Here is an 18,709-nt window from a genome sequence, read left to right as displayed (position 1 = left end):
ATAATTACAGAGAACAGTAAAAAACTAGGGGAGTAAATTAGTAAATCTGGAGTGACTGTTGTTTGAATCTTACCTTTATACTTTCGAGGAAAGAGAAGGGGTACCACAGAAGTTTGTAAAAACTAGTAGAGTATATTTTTTTGGCAATTCCTTTTTTCAGGTCCTCTTCTTTCTTCAAATCCTTGTGTGAATTTTCCCTTTCCCTTTTTAGCTGCTTTTCCTTTTCCCTCAGACAAATTGATTCCTAACTTTCTCTGTGGATTTTCCACTCACTTTTCCTTCCTCTCTGTCATCCACAACGGAACTCTTCTCTTCGCCGTCCACCGCTACGACGCCGTTTGTCGGTGCTCCAATCTCGTACCGACTTTTCCGATTTGCTGTACAGAAATGGCAAAACGTGGCTACAAATTGCGTATCCTTTTTGAAGTTTTCTTTTCGTTCTCCTTCTTTACTTAAATGCGGTTCAAATTTGAATCTTGCTTTGATGTTATAATTTTTATTTGATCTGAGATTATTATACAAAACTCTATAGTAAGTAGCTGAAAATTGAAGGAGGAATTTAGTAGTAACTTTTTTTTTCTTCAAAATTTTGAATTTATTTGTGTATTAGTAAATTCTGTTTTTTTTTTTTTTTGGTTTCCTATGCTTATTGATTGAGCTAATAGTTTTGTGTTGTAGGTGCATATTTTGAACTTCAATGTGTAAAATTTTTTCTTTTTTCTTTTAGTTTCAAGTATGTGGAGAAGTTTTTATTTTCGTACTCTGTTGTTTGTGATACTTGACTAATATGGAATATAGAGGAATTTGTGGCGCATTCGGGGAATGTAAACTGTTTAAGATTTGGGAAGAAGACACGTAGGCAGTTTCTCACTGGTGGAGATGATCAAACTGTGAATCTTTGGTCCATTGGTAAACCAACATCCACCGCCGTGAGTTCAAAAATTCCATCTTTTCTAGTTCACTTGCCTGAGAAATGTTGTTTTGCTTAATTGGGATATTTGAGTTTGCTTTAACAATGAGATCTTTCTTTTTCTATGAAATTTTAATTCAAATGCAAAATACAGTAAATGAGTGATCTATTGTGATTATGCCTTCTATGCTGGAAGAGCTACTGCTGCTTTTGCTGTTGAATCCTAGTCTAGCTAATTAGAATGAGTGATGATTGAGGAATCAAGTATAACGCGTGCAATTTGGATGGGAAGGGAACTGTTGAAATTGTTAGTGCTGCCATTTAGTTCTAAGTGAGGTGACATTACATTGTTCCTTTATTTGTGCCTTATAAGAGTCTTTACCAGTTGAGTTTTGAGCTGCCGCTTGAAAATGCCAGAGTCCTGTGGTTTCTTTTGAATGATCCGAAACAGGAAACATTGCATTTTTTCATTTGTTCATCTTACTAATGTGTTGGTTACAACCTGTGCTATGAATGCAAATATAAAACATATCCAGGCAAAAAATACTTCTCCCTCCTTTCAGTTTATGTGGCAACATTTCTTACTTTGTCTGTTAAAACGGAATGACAACTTTCTAAATTTGACAACAAATTAACTTCACTTCCCATCTTAGCCTTAATGGGAAGCTTTTATAGCCACACTAATGTTATGTAATGATTATGACCGCAAGTTTCAAATGTCTTAGAGCTACACAAATGTTATGGTATGCTTATGACCATTCAAGTCATCCTTTCTTTCTTAAACTCCGTGTTTATCCAAACTTTGCCACATAAATTGAAACATAGGGAGTAGGCGATTTCATCCCATTTTCCTAAGCCGAGGTGGTGAGTTGTTACCTGGTACCTTTGCTTGTGGGAGGTAGCAAGAACCCGGTGGAATAGCTGAGGTGCACGCAAACTAGCTCGGACACAACCCTCATTAAAAAAAGAACAAAAATATATGGAAACTGTAAACCTTTCGAGTGTCTTGGTAATTCATCTAACTATCAATGCATGAAATTATTTGTTGACTGACTGTGATGTTAAGGTGACTGCTACATGATCTTATTTTTATTTATTTTAATTCAGTTAGTTATCTGAGATTGATTAGGTCTGCCTTTGTACAATTGTGCAGAGCCTAAGTGGTCACACGAGTCCAGTAGAATCTGTAGCTTTTGACTCAGCAGAGGTTCTAGTGCTTGCTGGATCTTCATCAGGTGTAATAAAGCTATGGGATCTGGAAGAAACAAAAAGTAAGTTGATGTTTCTTTTTAACTCTATATTTTGTACTAGCTTTACTCTTAAGTGTTGCAGTGAATGTGCTCTAAATGTTTATTTGATGACTTTGATGTGTTATCCTCTAAGCATTTGGCCTACATATTAAGCACCTGCTAGACCTATAGTTATGAGAAAGCATTAACTAAAGTTGCCTTGGCTAGTTGGCCCAATGCTTTTGGTGTAAATGAGCCAAGCGTATGTCTTGACGGGAGTAAACGGCTAACAGCTTGTTGATTTGATTGCTTATGCAAGTAGAAAGCTAACTGCTTCACGATGGTATGCTGTACATTTAATTGCGATTAACACTTAGTGCATGGTCATGTATTTATGAACCAACTCGTATGGAACCGAAAGAGCATCTGTGTGGATCTTCAGTTTAGACAAGAAACTTGCTTTATGATTTCAGGATTGATATTAGTCATACTTAACTGAACGTATTCAAGCGTTGAATTATCTGCCTATTAACTAAAATATGTGATCCTATTTCTTAGATGAGCAAGTTATGTCTAGTTTGACTTCTAATCTGGTAAATGTTCTTGAAGTGTAGTGGTTCGCACTCTTAATGGACACAGATCGTATTGCACGGCTTGTGAATTCCATCCTTTTGGTGAATTTTTTGCATCTGGATCTATGGACACTAATCTTAAGTTATGGGATATAAGAAAGAAAGGGTGCATCCATACGTACAAAGGTCACACTCGAGGAATAAGTACCATTAGATTCTCTCCTGATGGCCGCTGGGTGGTTTCTGGTGGATTTGACAATGTTGTGAAGGTAATTCCTAAGTTGGCAAAAGATGTGACATTAGTAGACTCTTTTTTGCTAGAGTATTAACCTTTATTGTTAGTCAGGTATGGGACCTAACAGCTGGAAAGCTCTTGCATGATTTCAAGTCCCATGAAGGGCATGTTCGATCTATAGATTTCCATCCACTTGAGTTTCTTCTGGCAACAGGTACTTTTTTAAAATTCTGTGCCCGATCATAGATGGTTCCCTGAACAAATTTTTGTCTGGCTTTCTTCTTTCCATTACCTTTTTCTTTTGATGTAAATGATTCTCCTTACCTTTGTCCTTAACCTTTCTTTTGGTTTATTTCAAATTCCAGTTGTGTTTCTACATCTTCTAAAAATAGGATCCATTTTCATTACTTTAGTGGTTAACATGCCGCTTAGTTTTATCGGCTTGCCAAAAGGCTCTGGGTTCTTGCCTTCCTTTGTCATAAATACTTGTACTTGCTTAACTTTTCGATTAGAAATGAGAATCTGGTCAATTTTAGATGAATAAAGGAATCACAGGAAGAAGGTGCGTGTTTAAGAAGCAATAGGGCTTGTTTCACTGTTACATTGGTCAGATTATGAGAATTTCAAAACAATTTGGGAAGTGGTGGTGTACTTGAGAGTTGAAAATGGTTATACCTATTTTTAAGCTCTCCATCTATTATAAGGAAAATGGTTGTAATGGTCCATTTATGGTGGTTTTTTTAAACCAGATCCATCATAAGATTGTATTGTTCAACCAGGATCAAATATTTTATTCTCAAATCTCAGTAAAGTTTTGTACCTAGTCTTTCTCCAAATAAAGATACTTTTTTTTCCAGCTCTTACCATGTGATCTTGTTTCAACACTTGAGTTGTTCTCAGGTTCTGCGGACCGTACTGTAAACTTTTGGGATTTGGAAACATTTGAATTGATTGGATCTACCAGACGTGAGGTATCTATGCCATTTTCTTTCAACTTTTTATTCTTTAAAAAAGAAAAATTTACACCTTGTGAAAACAAGATCTTGGAAGGTATTCCTAGTTGTGTGCTTGTTGGTTGTTAGATCATATCGAGATATTTGTCTACATTTCATGCTTTGAAGTAACTCTGACTACTTAGTACTTACCCCTAAAACTTATTTCCCTCTTGATGTTTGCCTTCTTGTTAGCTTTTCTGTTATGAGCTTGTATCAAAATGCTCATATAACTAAAATAAATATTCTTTTATTTTGCTGTTACAAACATGATTTAAAAGTTGCACCAGTAACTTGGTTATACTACATGAATTGATTGAAGCAGTTATTTAGTGAGCATAATTATGAGGTTCTTTCTTGGATAAGCATTATAGGATCTAAATGGTTATCTCATGCGAGTTTCTCTACCATGTCTCTCAGAGGATGATCGGAAGAGACTGTAGGGTACATAATGTCTTGGGATACCTACCTGGTAGAAATATTTCCTGCTGTCTTTGTGCCCCTTATGTTTCATTTTACTCTTGCATGCATTAGAAGGATAGGTGGGCTGAAGCCATTAGACTTGATTCCCCCTTCAAAATTTTATACTGGTCAATTGAATGTGGTGTTCTTCTCAGGTGTAGAACCAAGAATAACTGGCTATCTGAAAAAAAAATCTTATTCTCTTGCATGTATAATTTCTTTTCTGGGCATTATTGATATTGGTACATATTATTCTTTGTTATGAGACAGGACATTATGTTGCTTCCCAATATATTTGTTTTTATTATGTTAAAATTTAATCTACTCAGATACGTTATGTTTGTGGAAAGTTTTGACGTGCTCTTCTAGGCTGCAGGAGTACGATCAATGACCTTTCACCCTGATGGAAGGACTCTGTTCTGTGGACTGGATGATAGCTTGAAGGTTAATCTCCTGGCATTCTGCATTGCTCTAATTGTATTATTGAAACTAGCAATTCTGATGATTTTTGACCACCTTTGACCTGAAGGTTTATTCATGGGAGCCTGTAATTTGTCACGACTCCGTTGAAATGGGATGGTCAACTTTAAGTGATCTCTGCATACATGATGGGAAGCTTGTAGGTGGTGCCTATTACCAAAACTATGTTGGTGTTTGGGTTGCAGATATTTCGGTAATTACTTGATCACTGAAGCTTAAGTCAAACTTGTACATGGTTTCAGTTTTGGCTTACACTTGACCCTTATGTTTCAACATCAGTTTTCTCCATTGGTTTTACACTTTGTTTTACTTTTGTGCTCTTACCTGTCAGCTTATTGAGCCCTATGGAGCTGGTTTAACTCCAGAGAGACAAAGTAACTTGGAGCAGAAACAGGAACATGTGGAGTGTCGTCTAGAAAGAGTAGGAAGCAACAGAAGTTCTAATTCAAGTCTGCGCTGCACATCACCTGACATTGATTCCAAAGAAATAAAGAATATATATGTGGATAGTAAGTTGTTTTTACATCCTCCTCTCAAAAGCAAAAACAGACCATGAAAACTAAAAAGAAAATTAACAACCTGGCATTAAGGAACTCTAAAATTGTCATCTTCAAATGTGGAAATGGCATTAAGGAACACAGACCAATGACAATTGTTAATGGAAAGGAAATTATACCTTGACAGAACTTCCATTACTTAGATTATAAGCCTCAGGAAGCCTCTCATGCCAACTGCGTCTAACAGGCAGGTGATGACCCTCAGTTGTAAAAATGTAATTTTGATTAAGGAGAAACGAATCATCAAAAAGTGGATACAAATACTTGCACCTGCAGAAATCAGAAGAAAATTAAGCAGCCATAATTGCATGGACGATCATCACATTCGGAGGGAGACTTGATCAAACATCAGTCAGCTTCCATACTGCATATGTTATGCAAATAAGATGAAGATACAAAAGGCTTACGTTTCTGCCAGGAAGAAACTATGCTGATGGTCTTCTAATTGCATTGTAGTCACGTCCCTAATGCTGGCAAAGCCGCCTTTAATTCTTGTGTATGCATTCAGAGAATTTATTATTGATTCACCCACTTCCATGTACCGTGGATCTGTTAAGAGAAAAACTACTGTATTACTGAAAGTTTGAGAAAATACTGTCTTTATCACTAATTTTAGAAGCTAAACAATGGCTATTTTGAAGAAACCAAAATTATGACTAGGCAAAAAGAAGAGTCATACACCTTTGGTTGCTTGGTATAACTAAAATGTGGACAATCTTGTTCAAGTATAACCATACACATAGGGTGAAATAGAATGGTCTTGGGTAATTTATTACCTGAGATGTCTGTGTACTGATGGTTAGCTTGAATAAACTTGGTCATTAGGTTGAACCAACTTGTTCTGTCTTTTTAGGTTTAGTAGCTCTAACATGCCAATGTTGGGTAGTTAGAAGATCTGACCTTGCCACTGATGTACTCTTATATAGAAGGATTTTATGAATATCATCATAGTTCTTCATTAGTTGTTAAACTGCAACTTTTTATTGGATAACTTCTACTTCATCTGGTATCACAATTATCAATTTACTTGCCCACTATTAAATTAGCAGTTCTAATTTCTATGCATTTAAAAATTCCATATTGCAGGTGAAAATCCTGTAACCATAAAGAAAGTTACTTCTCATTCTCCAAAAGTGGCCCCCCCTTCAGATTATAAGGAAAACAAGAAACAGTCGAGCCAGAAGCTTAATTCTGCCAATGATTTACCTGCAAAAACTAATGGATTGGCAGTAAGTAAATCATTTATCGTCCCCAGTGTTGTGCCTCGTGATATTCCAGAGGCAAAGAACTTGGATACTTGTAGAAGGGAATCTATTACTGCAAACAGGGCAAGTGGTGGTATATCACAAAAGCCGTCTCACATAAAGCGCTTGTCCAACAACAAATTCGATATGGAGAAGATTTCTGTGACTCTTGAGTCTGAATCTGCTGACAAGTTGCCTTGTACAGTAGATTGTAAGAACGAATCAGATATTGATAGCAGGCGTATGACAGATAATAGTTCCAGGGAATGTTCTGAGGCAAAAGATTCAGCTGTCAAGCACGGTGGAGAAAAGCCAGAGAAAGTATCATTGCTATCACCGCCAAATAATCAGGAGAACCGTTAGTTCTAAAATGCTCTTTATTTGAATCGGCTTTTGAGCTCTATTGTTTGTTTCCATGTTGCACAGTGTTCTGCTTCTGCATTCTTCCTCTGTTATTCTTTTCTAGGGTTTCTGCTAATTTTGGATGCTGATTTTTACTCTAGTTGCAGGTTTCTTCATCTTGAAGGAAATAACAAAATTTAAAGTTTTAAACTATACATAATTCCAGTCTGGTCCGTGTTTAGAGATAAGATTGTCTTAATTTAATTATTTTATACCTGAGTAGTGATTTGATGTATGATGTTTTTTGAAAAATCATAATTAGCTTGCAAATCCTGCAGTCTGAATGATCATTGTTTGCTTTTGCCTGATACTTCGTAAGCCGCTGTGTCCACTTCCTGGTTTGGCGACATTTTAGTTCTCTAGCAATGGTTTAAAGTTGTAACTCTTAAGTAATGCTTTAAAGTTTTGTATTTGGTCTTTCCCGTGCACATACAGATGCATAAGTTACAAGCATGACAACAAATATTGACTTTATTTCCATTATGTTTCAGGTAATGTGGCCTTGGAAGGCAGGAAAGAGTTAAATCCGGTTAAATTTGTGAATGGAGGTTGCTATCTGATAAAATTATGTTATAACAAAAGGAAATTTTAAAACATTCTTTTTTTTTTTGAAGTAAAAATTCAAAAGAATTCTAATCAATCCTTTGTTTAAAATGGCAGTGGCAGTAGTGCGAGGAAGGACACGCAGTTTGGTTGAGAGATTTGAGAAAAGAGAAGGGTTGAACATGGATGATATCCTTAAGCTAGATGCGGTGTCTCATTCTAAAACTGAGGAAGTAGAAATATCCCCTTTGGCACCTTCCTGTTGTAAAGATGAGGAACCAGAAACCTTTATCAAAAAAAAAGATGAGGAACCAGAAACAACCCCTTCGACAGCTTCTCGTTTTAAAGCAGAGGAAGCAACACGGCCTTTGCCTCCATCTCATTCTGGAATCGAGGAAGCAAATACATGTACTTTGCCAGCTTCTCAATATGAAGTTGAGGAATTAGAAGCATCCAATAAGCCAGATTCTAAGTTTAAATCTGAGGAAGTAAAAACAACCCATTTACCAGCTTCTCATGTTGAGAAGTTAGAAGCATCTCCTATGCCAGCTTCTCAGTTTGAATCTGAGGAAGTAAGAGCATCTCATTTACCAGTTTCTTGTTCCAAAGCTGAGGAATTTGAAGCTTCCCCTAAACCAGCTTCACAGGTTAAATCCGAGGATGTAAGAAAATCCCGTTTACCAGCTTCTCGTTCAAAAGCTGAGGAATTAGAAGCATCCCCTGTGCCATCTTCACAGATTAAACCTGAGAATGTAAGAAGATCCCGTTTGCCAGCTTCTCGTCCTAAAGCTGCGGAACTGGAAGCATCCCCAATGCCTGTTTCTAAGTTTAGAACCGGAGCAAGAACATCCCGTTTGTCAGCTTTTCGTTCAAAAACAGAGGAAGCTAAAACATCACGTTTATTAGCTTCTCGTTCTAAAGCTGAGGAAGCACAAACATTCCGCTTGTTGTCTTCTGGTTCTAATGCTGAGGAACCATTAACAGCCCCTTTGCTGGTATTGAGCTTGTGCCACCTATACTTGATTGTTTCTTACGTGGTTCTGTTTTGTGGATATGTTGATATTGCTTGGTTTATGTGTATCAGACATACCTTTATGTTCTAAGTAATGGTGCAAATGCTGATATACATGTCCTGCACTGTGCTAACTGCTAAGTAAATTGTGCAAGCCCAAAAAAAATCTTTAATAGCTAAAAGTGCTTGTTGATTTTGTGAACATAAGAAATTCTAGTTAGTGCAAGTAGAGAACTTAACAGATAATATACTTGTACAGTGTCTTAAAGAGTTACCGTTACAAAGAGTTAGTATATTTTCATTTTTTAAACTTTTTCTTCATGGTAGAACTCCACAAAACAATTCTTTGATTAAGCTTTGAATTGGATTATTTGGAAGCACGAACGATGTTTTAAATGAAGCTCTTTTTCTCATTTTCTCCATGTTTTAAATGAAGCTCTGCTTCCCAGCTTTGTTTTCCCCTTCCATCTCGGAAGTTGAGACAGGGAAATGGAGGTGGAGTTAGGGTCAAAACTGATTTCACTTGTAACATTGACTGTATTGCAGCTTTCTCTTTCAATATTTCAATCTATATTTGGTAAACTAGATGATGGTTGGCCCGTGCAGCGATTACAACATTGGCCCAACTCTTTGTTTTTTGCATACATGCAGAATACAGATCAGCAGACTATTGCACAGTGTGAGTCAGCTCAGAATGATAATTTTGTTATTGAAGATCTTATGCAGAGCCATGATGTGCTACTAAGTTCGTTTAGATCTCGGCTGACAAAGCTGCAGGTAACATTTAGCTGATGATAGTTTGTAACTTGAGCTTCTGGTTACGCGTTTCAAAACAGTGTGGCATGCAGACTTCGTAGGAAATTTGAAGATCTTTCTGTTTGATACTTATGATATAGGAAATCTGTTTGTCATTTTGTAATGCTTGAAGCCTCTGACAAGTATAGTCTTTTAACCTCTCAGGTAGTTCATCACTTTTGGGAACGGAATGACATTAGGGGTGCTATAAATGCCTTGAGGAAGTTGCCAGACCATTCCGTGAGCATTCATTGAAACTTCTCTGTCATGGCCTCTTCCCAAATATTATATTTGACAAATACTTTAACGTGTTTCTTAAATTTATATCCTGTTGCAGGTACAAGCCGATGTTGTTAGTGTCCTCGTAGATAAAATGGAGATTATCACATTGGATTTGTTTTCCTGCTTGCTGCCTGTACTGTTAACCTTACTTGATAGTAAGGTAGAAAGGTATGTAGTGATGCAGATTTAGTTGTTTGCTATGTATTAACTTATTTACCTCTTCAAAGTCATAATAGTTTACCTTCATACTCCCACTCTTGATTGTCGAAAATTGTGACATGTCGGCCTTTGCTTCCACTTTGACATTCCTTCAAATATTAACTAAAGTGCTGCTCTAATAATGACTACCTTATACGTGGTGATTATTTATTTCTTCATACCATCATCTAAGGGGTGACCAATCAATCCATTTGTGGTTTTGTTTTTCTGGAAAATAACTTTATTGATTTTTTCCTCTCCATCTTGTGGAATTAAAAGTTTTATCAGATACGGAAATAAATAAATTTGGAAGGCTGGAACAAAAAAGAATGAGCAATGACATACAGGTCTTCTCAAACCTTGATATTTTATGTGGTTTTGTTATCAGTGTTTAATGTGGTTCTGAATAGGTCCAATTGAAGCTAAGAAGATAAAAGTGATTTTCTCAGATGGTTTAGTAGCTTTAATTGGGCCTTTTTGGCCATAAGAAATTTTTCATTTTTTCCATAAAATTTTCGCTTTTTTTTTCGAGATCAGTGTTTGGCCATGAAAATTTCAAAATTTTCACTTGAAGTTGAATTTTGGAAATTTTCCAAAATTTGAAAAACTCCAAAAAGCTGTTTTTCAAAATTCACTTCAAATCACTCAAAAACAACTCCAAATTATATTCATGTCCAAACACAACTCTAATTTTCAAATACCATTTTCACTTCAAAAAAATGTTTCACTTTTTTCGGGATTTCACAATTCTTATGTCCAAACGCCCACTAAGTTTCATGGTTTTGTCTATGTGGATGTGGTAGGGTTGCCTTACATTTATTTGATTTTATGGAATTCTACTGTTAACATTTTTCCCGATTTCACTGTTAAATTTCACAGTTCTCCCTTGTTTAAAAAAAAGTTCCTTCTTTACATGTTGAATGCTTCGTCCTTTTTGTCCTCCCACAGGCATGCAAATGTTTCCCTGGAGCTGCTGTTGAAACTTGTTGCAGTCTTTGGGCCGGTAGTTCGCTCAGCCATTTTAGCACCTCCATCTGTAGGGGTTGATCTTCATGCAGAAGAAAGGTAAGGTTGCTTAACTTGATTAGGCAGCTCACTTTTCATTTTTCTGCTTGGGTGATGGTAAATACAAACGACTTGCATGTCTGGTTGTCTCTAATTTCTTACACTCTAAAACAGAATCCAGTGCTGCAAACAGTGCTTCGTCTATCTCCAAGATATACAGAAAGTACTTCCAGCACTTATTAGGTAATTAAGAATCCACTTTTTACTTTTCACTATTATGATTTTATTTTATTGGTGGTCCAATTCAACCTCTCTGGATTTGGGATAGAGTTGCTAGATTTCAATTAGAATTTCTAAGTCAGAAAAATGACAAGTAGCGCCGCACTTTTTTTGAGAATCATCAATTTAAGTGTTGTAAGCAAGCTTCATATTCAATGATGCACAACAAACTTCAAACTAAGTAATGAACATCTTTAGGTTCTGGCTTCATTGGACAAGGGATATTATTAAAGAGGGTGGATTTCCAATCATTTTCATCTATCTTCAGTTTTGTACATTGAAAAATGTATACTTCCATCATGGAAGCTTACTGACCCGAGTCCTGAAGCTTCATGATGTGGTGTCTGAACATGTTTGGTTTGGAGGACAGGGGCCTAAGGCTTGATTTTCTAATCAATAGGTGTGCGTTGAACTTTTGAAATATTCAAGATTGATGCAACTTGTTGTCAATTAGAATTAGTTGATATCTTTACCTCCTTTTCTTACATATCTAAAGCAGCTAAAGCCCAGAGTCCTTGTGTCTTGATTTTGTTGGCTACTCAATTTTTGCTGACATTCTATTATTGTAGGAGAAGTGGTCTGTTGGCAAAAGGTGCATTACAATTAAATCTCCTACTTCAAGAATCGTAGTCCAGTTTAACAGAATGGAAGTTAGCTAAATAGATATTATCGAACTGATGGGCGCCTTTTGGACTCCCACAATTTTGTTCGTCGGATTTCCACGCTTGCTACCATTTTCAACAACCTTGTAATAGCGGAAAACAGGCAAGAAGGAGATGCAATGTCTGTCCTCTGCCACTGCAACTGGTTTGGGAGGCAACTGTAAAATTCTCGACATATAACCTTTTGGCGATGGCTGTCTTCTTTCAAATACGGCATGAACATATTTAAAGTTCCTGGCTGTATGTATCCATATGTAAGTTGTGTACATGTATCTGTAAACTGTAATAGTAAAAATTGGATGTATATTACATCATTTGATCAATGAAACATATGTTCATACGCCTTTTCTTCTCTTGCTATCGAAACTCAAAATATTGTATTTTGTTCTCAAGTTTACTATAGAGTTTCAGTTGCTATCGAAACTGGTGCAATATTAGAAGAAGAATTAAAGTTGCACAATTGAAATGGGAAGACACTAGACATCAATTGAAATGGACACCAAGCAAAAGGTCTCGGACATATAGAAGAAAATATAAATAGAAAGTACTTTCACAAACTTTAATCCCTTTGGCAAAATAGCGCAACAGAATCTGAGCTTAACTACAATTTTCCTTTGATCTTCTAAACATTTCAGATATTTTCTTGACTATTTTCCTAGATAAGTTTTGGAGAACCGTCTAAAATTTATACAATGGTAGATCCAACAATGAGTTAGCGGGTTTGGCAGAATTCAGTGCTGTGGAATCAAATTATATGTGTATATCTGAGAGCTAAAAATATCCGGAATTGCCCTTCTAGATCTGAAAGAAGTTAAAGAAGGCATTGGAGCATCAAATTACGCACCTTATTTGAAAGGTATTTTAATATTGACCCTAAAACGACCTAAGTCCAAACACAAAAGTATCACTGTAAACTAAGTTGGTTATCAACACTAAAGTATCACTGTAAACTAAGTTGGTTATCATTGTTTTGTTTTTTTTCTTCATTTTAGTTGCTTACTCCGTATTATTGTTTGTGCAGGAATAATTACCACAGATTAGACATATAAGTTTAAAGCTGTATATATATTTTTGGCATCATCGAATTATATTGATTTAGAATAACAAATTAATTTTCTTAAAAAGTTTAATGGGAACTTCAAAAAAATAAAAAAATACGTAGATATTACTATATAATCAGTTATATGGCACACTGTATATGTATGTAAAACTCAATCTCATTGGGCCATTAAATTCCAAATCACTCACATCATGACACGTGTAACACGACAATAGTCCATTCCACAAATGGATATACGTTATGGGGGACATACCTCATTTTTTAAACTTCAGGGATCATTTTAGTTTATAAAAATTAACACTTTGACCCCAAAAATAAAGAAAATGTCTTCCACTGTTCGTCCTGCAGAGGTGCAGAGCCTGAGAGAGGGAGAGAGATATTTCGATTTCAGGTAAACCAAAATTCTCGAGAAACAAACAGTAATCTCCATGTTTTTCTCTTCCAATAACAACCATTCTTCATCAATAATTTTCCTCCTTTTTCCTTTCTTTTCCATACTTCTTCACTTGAATTCCCTTATCTTCAACCTTCACAGAATTCCGTCAACCCCTTTTCTCTCGCTTTTTCTTCCCTAACCAAAATTACCACAAATTCTGAACACACAAAAAAGGAATTAAAAAACTGAACTTTTCAGAAATCAACCTTCTAACCTTGCATTTTACGTCCAGGAAACCACCTTTATTGGAAAAAAAGCATGATTTTCCATTATCTTCAACCCCCAAAAAGCAGCTTTTCCCCTCCTTTTTTTGTAATTTCCGGTGATATTTTGCCGCCGTGGTGGTTGTTGCTAACGTGCGCCGGGTGCTGAGATTAGAGAAACTTGGTGTCAGGTCGGGTCGAGTCAAATTAGAAACTCTAAGGGTGGGACATTATTTTTGTCTAGAAATTATCTGAGCCGTACACGTGGAGGTTCTGGATTGTTTGAGCCGGTTAATGGAGGGGGAAATGGATGTGGGGCCCAGGAAGATGAATTGGGGTACGTGGGAAGAGCTTATACTCGGTGGCGCTGTTCGCCGACATGGGACGAGAGATTGGAACGTCGTCGCATCGGAGCTCCGTGCCCGGACTGTATATCCTTATTGCTTTACCCCCGAGGTTTACACTTATTTACGTTACGTGCCCCTATCACATTATGATAGCGACAACACTTCTTTTGTTTATATTTTGGTCTGTTCGTAATCTCCGCTTTTTTTTTCTTCTGTTATGGAAGAATTATTGTCCTTTGTCGGGTATTTGTTTTGTTTTCTTTTGTTGTGTATCTCCTTATCTATTTGATTTTGTGGGGCCTATCTCATAGGAATAATTAAATAGGATTAAATAATTAAATAAAAAAATATCAATTTAAACGAGACAACAACCTTAATTTTGAATTATGTCTGGTCCAGGGTGGATTTAGAGTTTTAAAATCTGTGCATCTTGACCACTTACACTCACTACATGCACCAAAGCAATAAGTAAATGACATGTTTTTTTGCACAAAGTTTATCACTTAATCATAATTAATTTACTATTTACAATGTACTCCTAGCTTAATTTATCATTGGCTATGTTAATATCATAGTTTGGCGCATGCATCGGGTCTGAGTAAATATTTCCCGTTGAGTATCACTCAATGCTACTACAAATCTTCTTTTGTAGCAGCAGTGGAAATTTCCTTGTAGGAAAACAATACTACGTTTTTGGATAAATAGTGAATTGTTTGGTTGTGTATTTGTGTCACTGTCTGTCCTACTAAAATTGAGTAGATATAATTACATAAATATTGTTGATGTAGAGGGGTCGCCATTAGGAACCTAATTTATGTGGCAGGAAGAATAGGTGGACCAGAATCTGAACTCTAAAGCTTTTGGTGTGTCATAATGGTGTTGGGGTAGCCTAAACTTTGTCTTTATTAGTTAATATGTGGCTGCCAAATAAAGAGGCGACCCCAATGAATATTGGGATCTTTTTAGTTTGTGGTTCAACACATTTTATATGTTTGTGATTCTTGGTTACTTTATGTTTTTGTTTCACTAACCAAAGATAAGGAAACCATGAAGTATAGTAACTTTTTTCCCCCATAATTTTAGTGCTTTTCTGACCTGTGACTAGCCAATGAATAGAACTGTAACAAAATCAACTTCACTGCATTTTCTCGACTTTGTGTTCTCCATTCCTAAGTTTTCCATACTTATCCATACTCTACGATATGCTGATATGATTCATTGACGAAAAACTTAACTACAGGCCTGCAGAACCAGGTACGAGGACTTACGTAAGCGCTACTCTGGCTGCAAGTGAGTCAACTTCTTCATCTTCATGAGCATATTAGTTTATTCATGAAACCGTTACCATCTCGACACATATGTGGAAGTTTTATATCCATCTTATGAGGTGTAAAATTTTTTGAGCTAATTTATCTTGTAAATGCACTACTAGCTTAATCCCTCGCCTTTTGGAATGGATTGGTGGTTTCTGTTAAGGTACTGATAATTGAGTGTAGTAGGATGTCATCCTTGCCGTAACCAATGTGCTTCTTGTTTAACTTTCTTTTGGCCAGTGCTTGGTTTGAAGAGTTACGAAAGCGACGAGTTGAAGAGCTGAAGCGGGAATTGGAGAGATCTGAAAGCTCCATTGGGTTAGTAAATATGCTGCTTCCTTGTTTTAAGTTGATAAGCAAATACTAGCTAATAAATCCTGGCATTTTGAAGTTCTTGGCCACACTGAATGCATTTCTATGGAGAAAATCTAAATAAAAAAATATTTGTGACCTCTGGTAATTATATTTTCTGCTCTCATACACCTCCTTCCCCACCCCCCACCCCCACAAAGCTCACTTTTCTCTGGCCCTAAATAAGAGAAAATAAATCTGGAAAAGTACGAGAAAGGAGAAAGAAGAAAGTATCAGGAAATGCGGAGTCATGTTATCTTGTGATGTTTGGCATAAACTTAGGCTCCATAAATGAATTCTGATGTTTTGTCACTTTTTTCTGCATCTGAATGGCATAAAACTCCTGTTCCATGAGCCAAATGGTTAATATATGTATGCAATGAGCAGTCTCTTGGTCCCATAATTTTCTGTTTCCTTAACACCGTGATTCCCATATTTTATCTCTATGCTCATTGTCAGATTTCTTGAGTCAAAGATTGAAAGCCTAAAGGCTGAGAGGGAACAATCTGATCAGATAGACTATGGGTTGAGTCGCACTGAATCTCCTGCTCCTCCGACAAAATCAGAAGATATTGAGTCTTTTGTGAAAGATGAAGCAAAAGATGGGCTGTCTGCTGGCAGCTTCACGCTTGATATTAGAACAAACCAGTCCCCTGAGTCTCAGGTTCCCACCATACCCCTGACAGATGTAAAGCTAGAACGTTCAGAGTCTTGTGAACGGGACAAAGTTCCAAGTACAAGCAAGGTGACAGAAGCTTCCAATGGAAATGGAGGGGCTGTAAGGAAGAGAAGAGGTAAGAGGAGAAGAAAAGACGCCGTTTGGGATGCCAAAGAAGGGAGCATTGAGGAGAGTGACAATGTATGTTCTACCAGTCTCGCCTCCACTTCTCACTGTAAAGAAGCATTAACCAGTTGTGAGCATAGTATTAGGCATTCTCCAGTAAACGATCATAGAGGAGGCTTATCTAGGTTTAGGAACGATGACTTGATGAGGATTTTCACTTCTATTACACTGCATGAAGCTGCTATGGTCTTCAGGCATCGTCTTGATAGTCAGAAGAGAGCAAGATACAAGAAAATGATAAGGCGTCATATGGATATCGAGACAGTAAAATCAAGACTGGCCAGTTGGTCAATCAAAACACCAGGTGAACTCTTCAGAGATTTCCTTCTACTAGCCAATAATGCCATGGTATTTTACTCGAAGAGGACGAGAGAATACAAAGCAGCAATGGCTTTAAGAGACATTGTCACTAGGGCATATCGACAGCATTACAAAGGCTCTTACTACAAAGCTACATCTTCCCTCTTGCCCTTTCCAACAATTGGTAATCCACCTGGGAAGCCACGAAGTGTTCGCCCTCGCCCTTCTAAAGACAAACTTCAAGCCAAGTATGGCAACAATGTGAAAGACAATATTGCTGGAAAACTAGGAAGGCAGAATCATAGACCAGGTGATGCTGATTCTAAGGTACCATTGCAATCCTGGTTATCAGCTAAGAAGGGCTTCAAGAGGCCTGGAAAAATCAAGCGCGGACCGATTCTCGAGTCTGTTAATCCACAAGTTAAGGAATCCACACAACATAATATTAAGGTTAAAGAGGACCATCGAATTAAGCCTGTAACCAAAGAAAGGAAAAGGGCTCGGCAAAAGTGATTTGTAGTTTCCATAATCCTTAGTTACTTTATCCTCTCTTTTTTTTTTTAATAGAAATTCCCTTCACTTTTTCATCTTTCTATTTTCTGTGACCATTTTGCGACCAGGCTTCATCTTGAAAGTGGAGAAATGCAGGTGTAATACTAATAAAGCTGTGATAATCAGCTTCAAATTAGTTTCCATGTAAGTACTATATTACTCATAAATCTGTAACTCGCCCAAAGTAATAATATTTATTTAAGGGTTAAAATATATGTAAACAAAACATCAATCGATGAAAAAGGCTGGTTTAATGTGAGCTGCATCACTACCGTATGCCATCACAAGTGTGTGTCTAAAAAAAGATGAACAAATTTTTTTGCACATTTTTAAATAGGGACAATTTAAAAAGTGGCCTAAAAAGGGATATTGGTGTAAATCAGCCGCTCTGAAGGTAAATGGGCTTTTTGTGAAGCAAAATGTCCACTTGTCTTGTGTGTTGTGAACGGAAGCCCAATTGGTTTGGGAGTAAATTTGGGGGAGCTTTACACAAATAGCCGGCTATATTTACTGTTTATTTTTTTTTAGCCATCTACATACATTATATATTATACATTCACCTGCTATTTTTAGTTTAAACGGTTAAGTGACGGCTATTTGGGTTAATTTTTCTAAATTAATTTGGAGGCACGGGCGATACCCATGTGTTTATGTGTGGCTTATTTGCTTGGACCTAAATTTTATGTTTTGCGGCTTTCCTTTGCACAAGAAATCATGAGTACCTCTTTCAGTTTTTATTCTTCTACACAAACTTAGAATTGATGTTGTTGTTATTGGTACATTCTTTTACACAAAAAATCAGTAGTGAAACCTATCTTAATCGACTACTTTTTATAAGAAGGGGTAGCCAATGGGTGTAACCCTATTACATCCCCTTGTAATATGAGTCTCGAGTTGGTATAAGATATCAAATTTAACTTTTTTAAGAAAAGAATTTAAAGATTGATTGTTTTACATATTTGGAGTTTGAATTGTGCAAATTATGCAAATTTGACCAGATCCTGTGGTTTGCCTAATTAATAAGCGAGTGTAAAAAATATTAAAACTATATGATCAAAACCTTCTGCTGTGCGCCACTGTTAACAAGAATGTGATTTGTCATCAACAATCTAGTATTCACTATTTGATTTTCTCAATGAGATACGAATATAGGATCATGTTTCATTCTAAATCCAAACTCACGGATTGCAGTTCAAATTGTAACTTAGCTATTTAGGTTGTCCTTTCGAGACGAGTCCTCTTCATTGATTTACTATTTTGGCGTAGCAATTTGTTTCAATTTATGTGTCTTACTTTAACTAGAAACGAAGTTTAAGACTTTTAAATTTTGAGTTCTTAAATAAAAAATGTGTGTAATATATAATATTGTCCTTGAATCTTGTAATCTTTAATATGCCATGTGGAAAGTTAGAATTAAAAACTAAATATAGAAAGATACTTTTTT

General features: G+C 36.4%; 2 protein-coding genes and 1 long non-coding RNA gene across 7 annotated transcripts; 2 read left to right on the top strand and 1 right to left on the bottom strand.

Annotated features, from left to right (window-relative positions):
• Positions 1–12,203, top strand: LOC107762638 (katanin p80 WD40 repeat-containing subunit B1 homolog KTN80.1). 3 transcript variants are annotated; one of them, XM_016581008.2, is made up of 18 exons: positions 1–412; positions 799–929; positions 2,064–2,181; positions 2,754–2,980; positions 3,058–3,160; positions 3,847–3,917; positions 4,770–4,844; positions 4,930–5,073; positions 5,212–5,389; positions 6,524–7,039; positions 7,575–7,631; positions 7,744–8,621; positions 9,290–9,415; positions 9,599–9,673; positions 9,771–9,883; positions 10,862–10,978; positions 11,093–11,161; positions 11,767–12,203. In XM_016581008.2, exons 1-18 carry the CDS (start codon positions 388–390, stop codon positions 11,825–11,827), a joined length of 3,084 nt encoding a protein of 1,027 aa, XP_016436494.1. In that variant the 5' UTR covers positions 1–387; the 3' UTR covers positions 11,828–12,203. The 3 variants fall into 3 exon arrangements, with proteins under 3 accessions (XP_016436494.1, XP_016436495.1, XP_016436496.1); XM_016581010.2 differs by having other exon boundaries at positions 177–412; positions 2,749–2,980; XM_016581009.2 differs by lacking the exon at positions 11,093–11,161 and having other exon boundaries at positions 98–412.
• An 855-nt stretch (positions 12,204–13,058) lies between these two features.
• Positions 13,059–13,708, bottom strand: LOC107762640 (uncharacterized). Its single transcript, XR_001642850.2, has 2 exons — positions 13,570–13,708; positions 13,059–13,490 (listed from the first exon to the last, which is right to left on the bottom strand). It is a non-coding gene; the product is annotated as an uncharacterized LOC107762640 (long non-coding RNA).
• LOC107762639 (uncharacterized) lies at positions 13,487–17,308 on the top strand. 3 transcript variants are annotated; one of them, XM_016581013.2, is made up of 4 exons: positions 13,487–14,014; positions 15,146–15,159; positions 15,459–15,536; positions 16,029–17,308. In XM_016581013.2, exons 1-4 carry the CDS (start codon positions 13,853–13,855, stop codon positions 17,224–17,226), a joined length of 1,452 nt encoding a protein of 483 aa, XP_016436499.1. In that variant the 5' UTR covers positions 13,487–13,852; the 3' UTR covers positions 17,227–17,308. The 3 variants fall into 3 exon arrangements, with proteins under 3 accessions (XP_016436499.1, XP_016436497.1, XP_075090942.1); XM_016581011.2 differs by having other exon boundaries at positions 15,146–15,195; XM_075234841.1 differs by having other exon boundaries at positions 13,487–14,030; positions 15,146–15,195.
• The last annotated feature ends 1,401 nt before the right edge of the window (positions 17,309–18,709 follow it).

This window comes from Nicotiana tabacum, chromosome 17 (genome assembly GCF_000715075.1).
Source record: "Nicotiana tabacum cultivar K326 chromosome 17, ASM71507v2, whole genome shotgun sequence".
In the NCBI taxonomy this organism is placed as follows: domain Eukaryota; kingdom Viridiplantae; phylum Streptophyta; class Magnoliopsida; order Solanales; family Solanaceae; genus Nicotiana; species Nicotiana tabacum.
Note: the sequence above shows the minus strand (reverse complement) of the source record. Positions and strands in the feature narration are given on the sequence as shown.

Coding starts and splice junctions, on each gene's coding strand:
- LOC107762638 (XM_016581008.2), top strand. CDS start 388: ATGGCAAAACGTGGCTACAAATTGC. Junction 4,845..4,929: donor GACTGGATGATAGCTTGAAG/GTTAATCTCCTG, acceptor TTTGACCTGAAG/GTTTATTCATGGGAGCCTGT. Junction 10,979..11,092: donor GATCTTCATGCAGAAGAAAG/GTAAGGTTGCTT, acceptor ACTCTAAAACAG/AATCCAGTGCTGCAAACAGT.
- LOC107762639 (XM_016581011.2), top strand. CDS start 13,853: ATGGAGGGGGAAATGGATGTGGGGCCCAGGAAGATGAATTGGGGTACG. Junction 15,196..15,458: donor AAGCGCTACTCTGGCTGCAA/GTGAGTCAACTT, acceptor TCTTTTGGCCAG/TGCTTGGTTTGAAGAGTTAC. Junction 15,537..16,028: donor AGATCTGAAAGCTCCATTGG/GTTAGTAAATAT, acceptor GCTCATTGTCAG/ATTTCTTGAGTCAAAGATTG.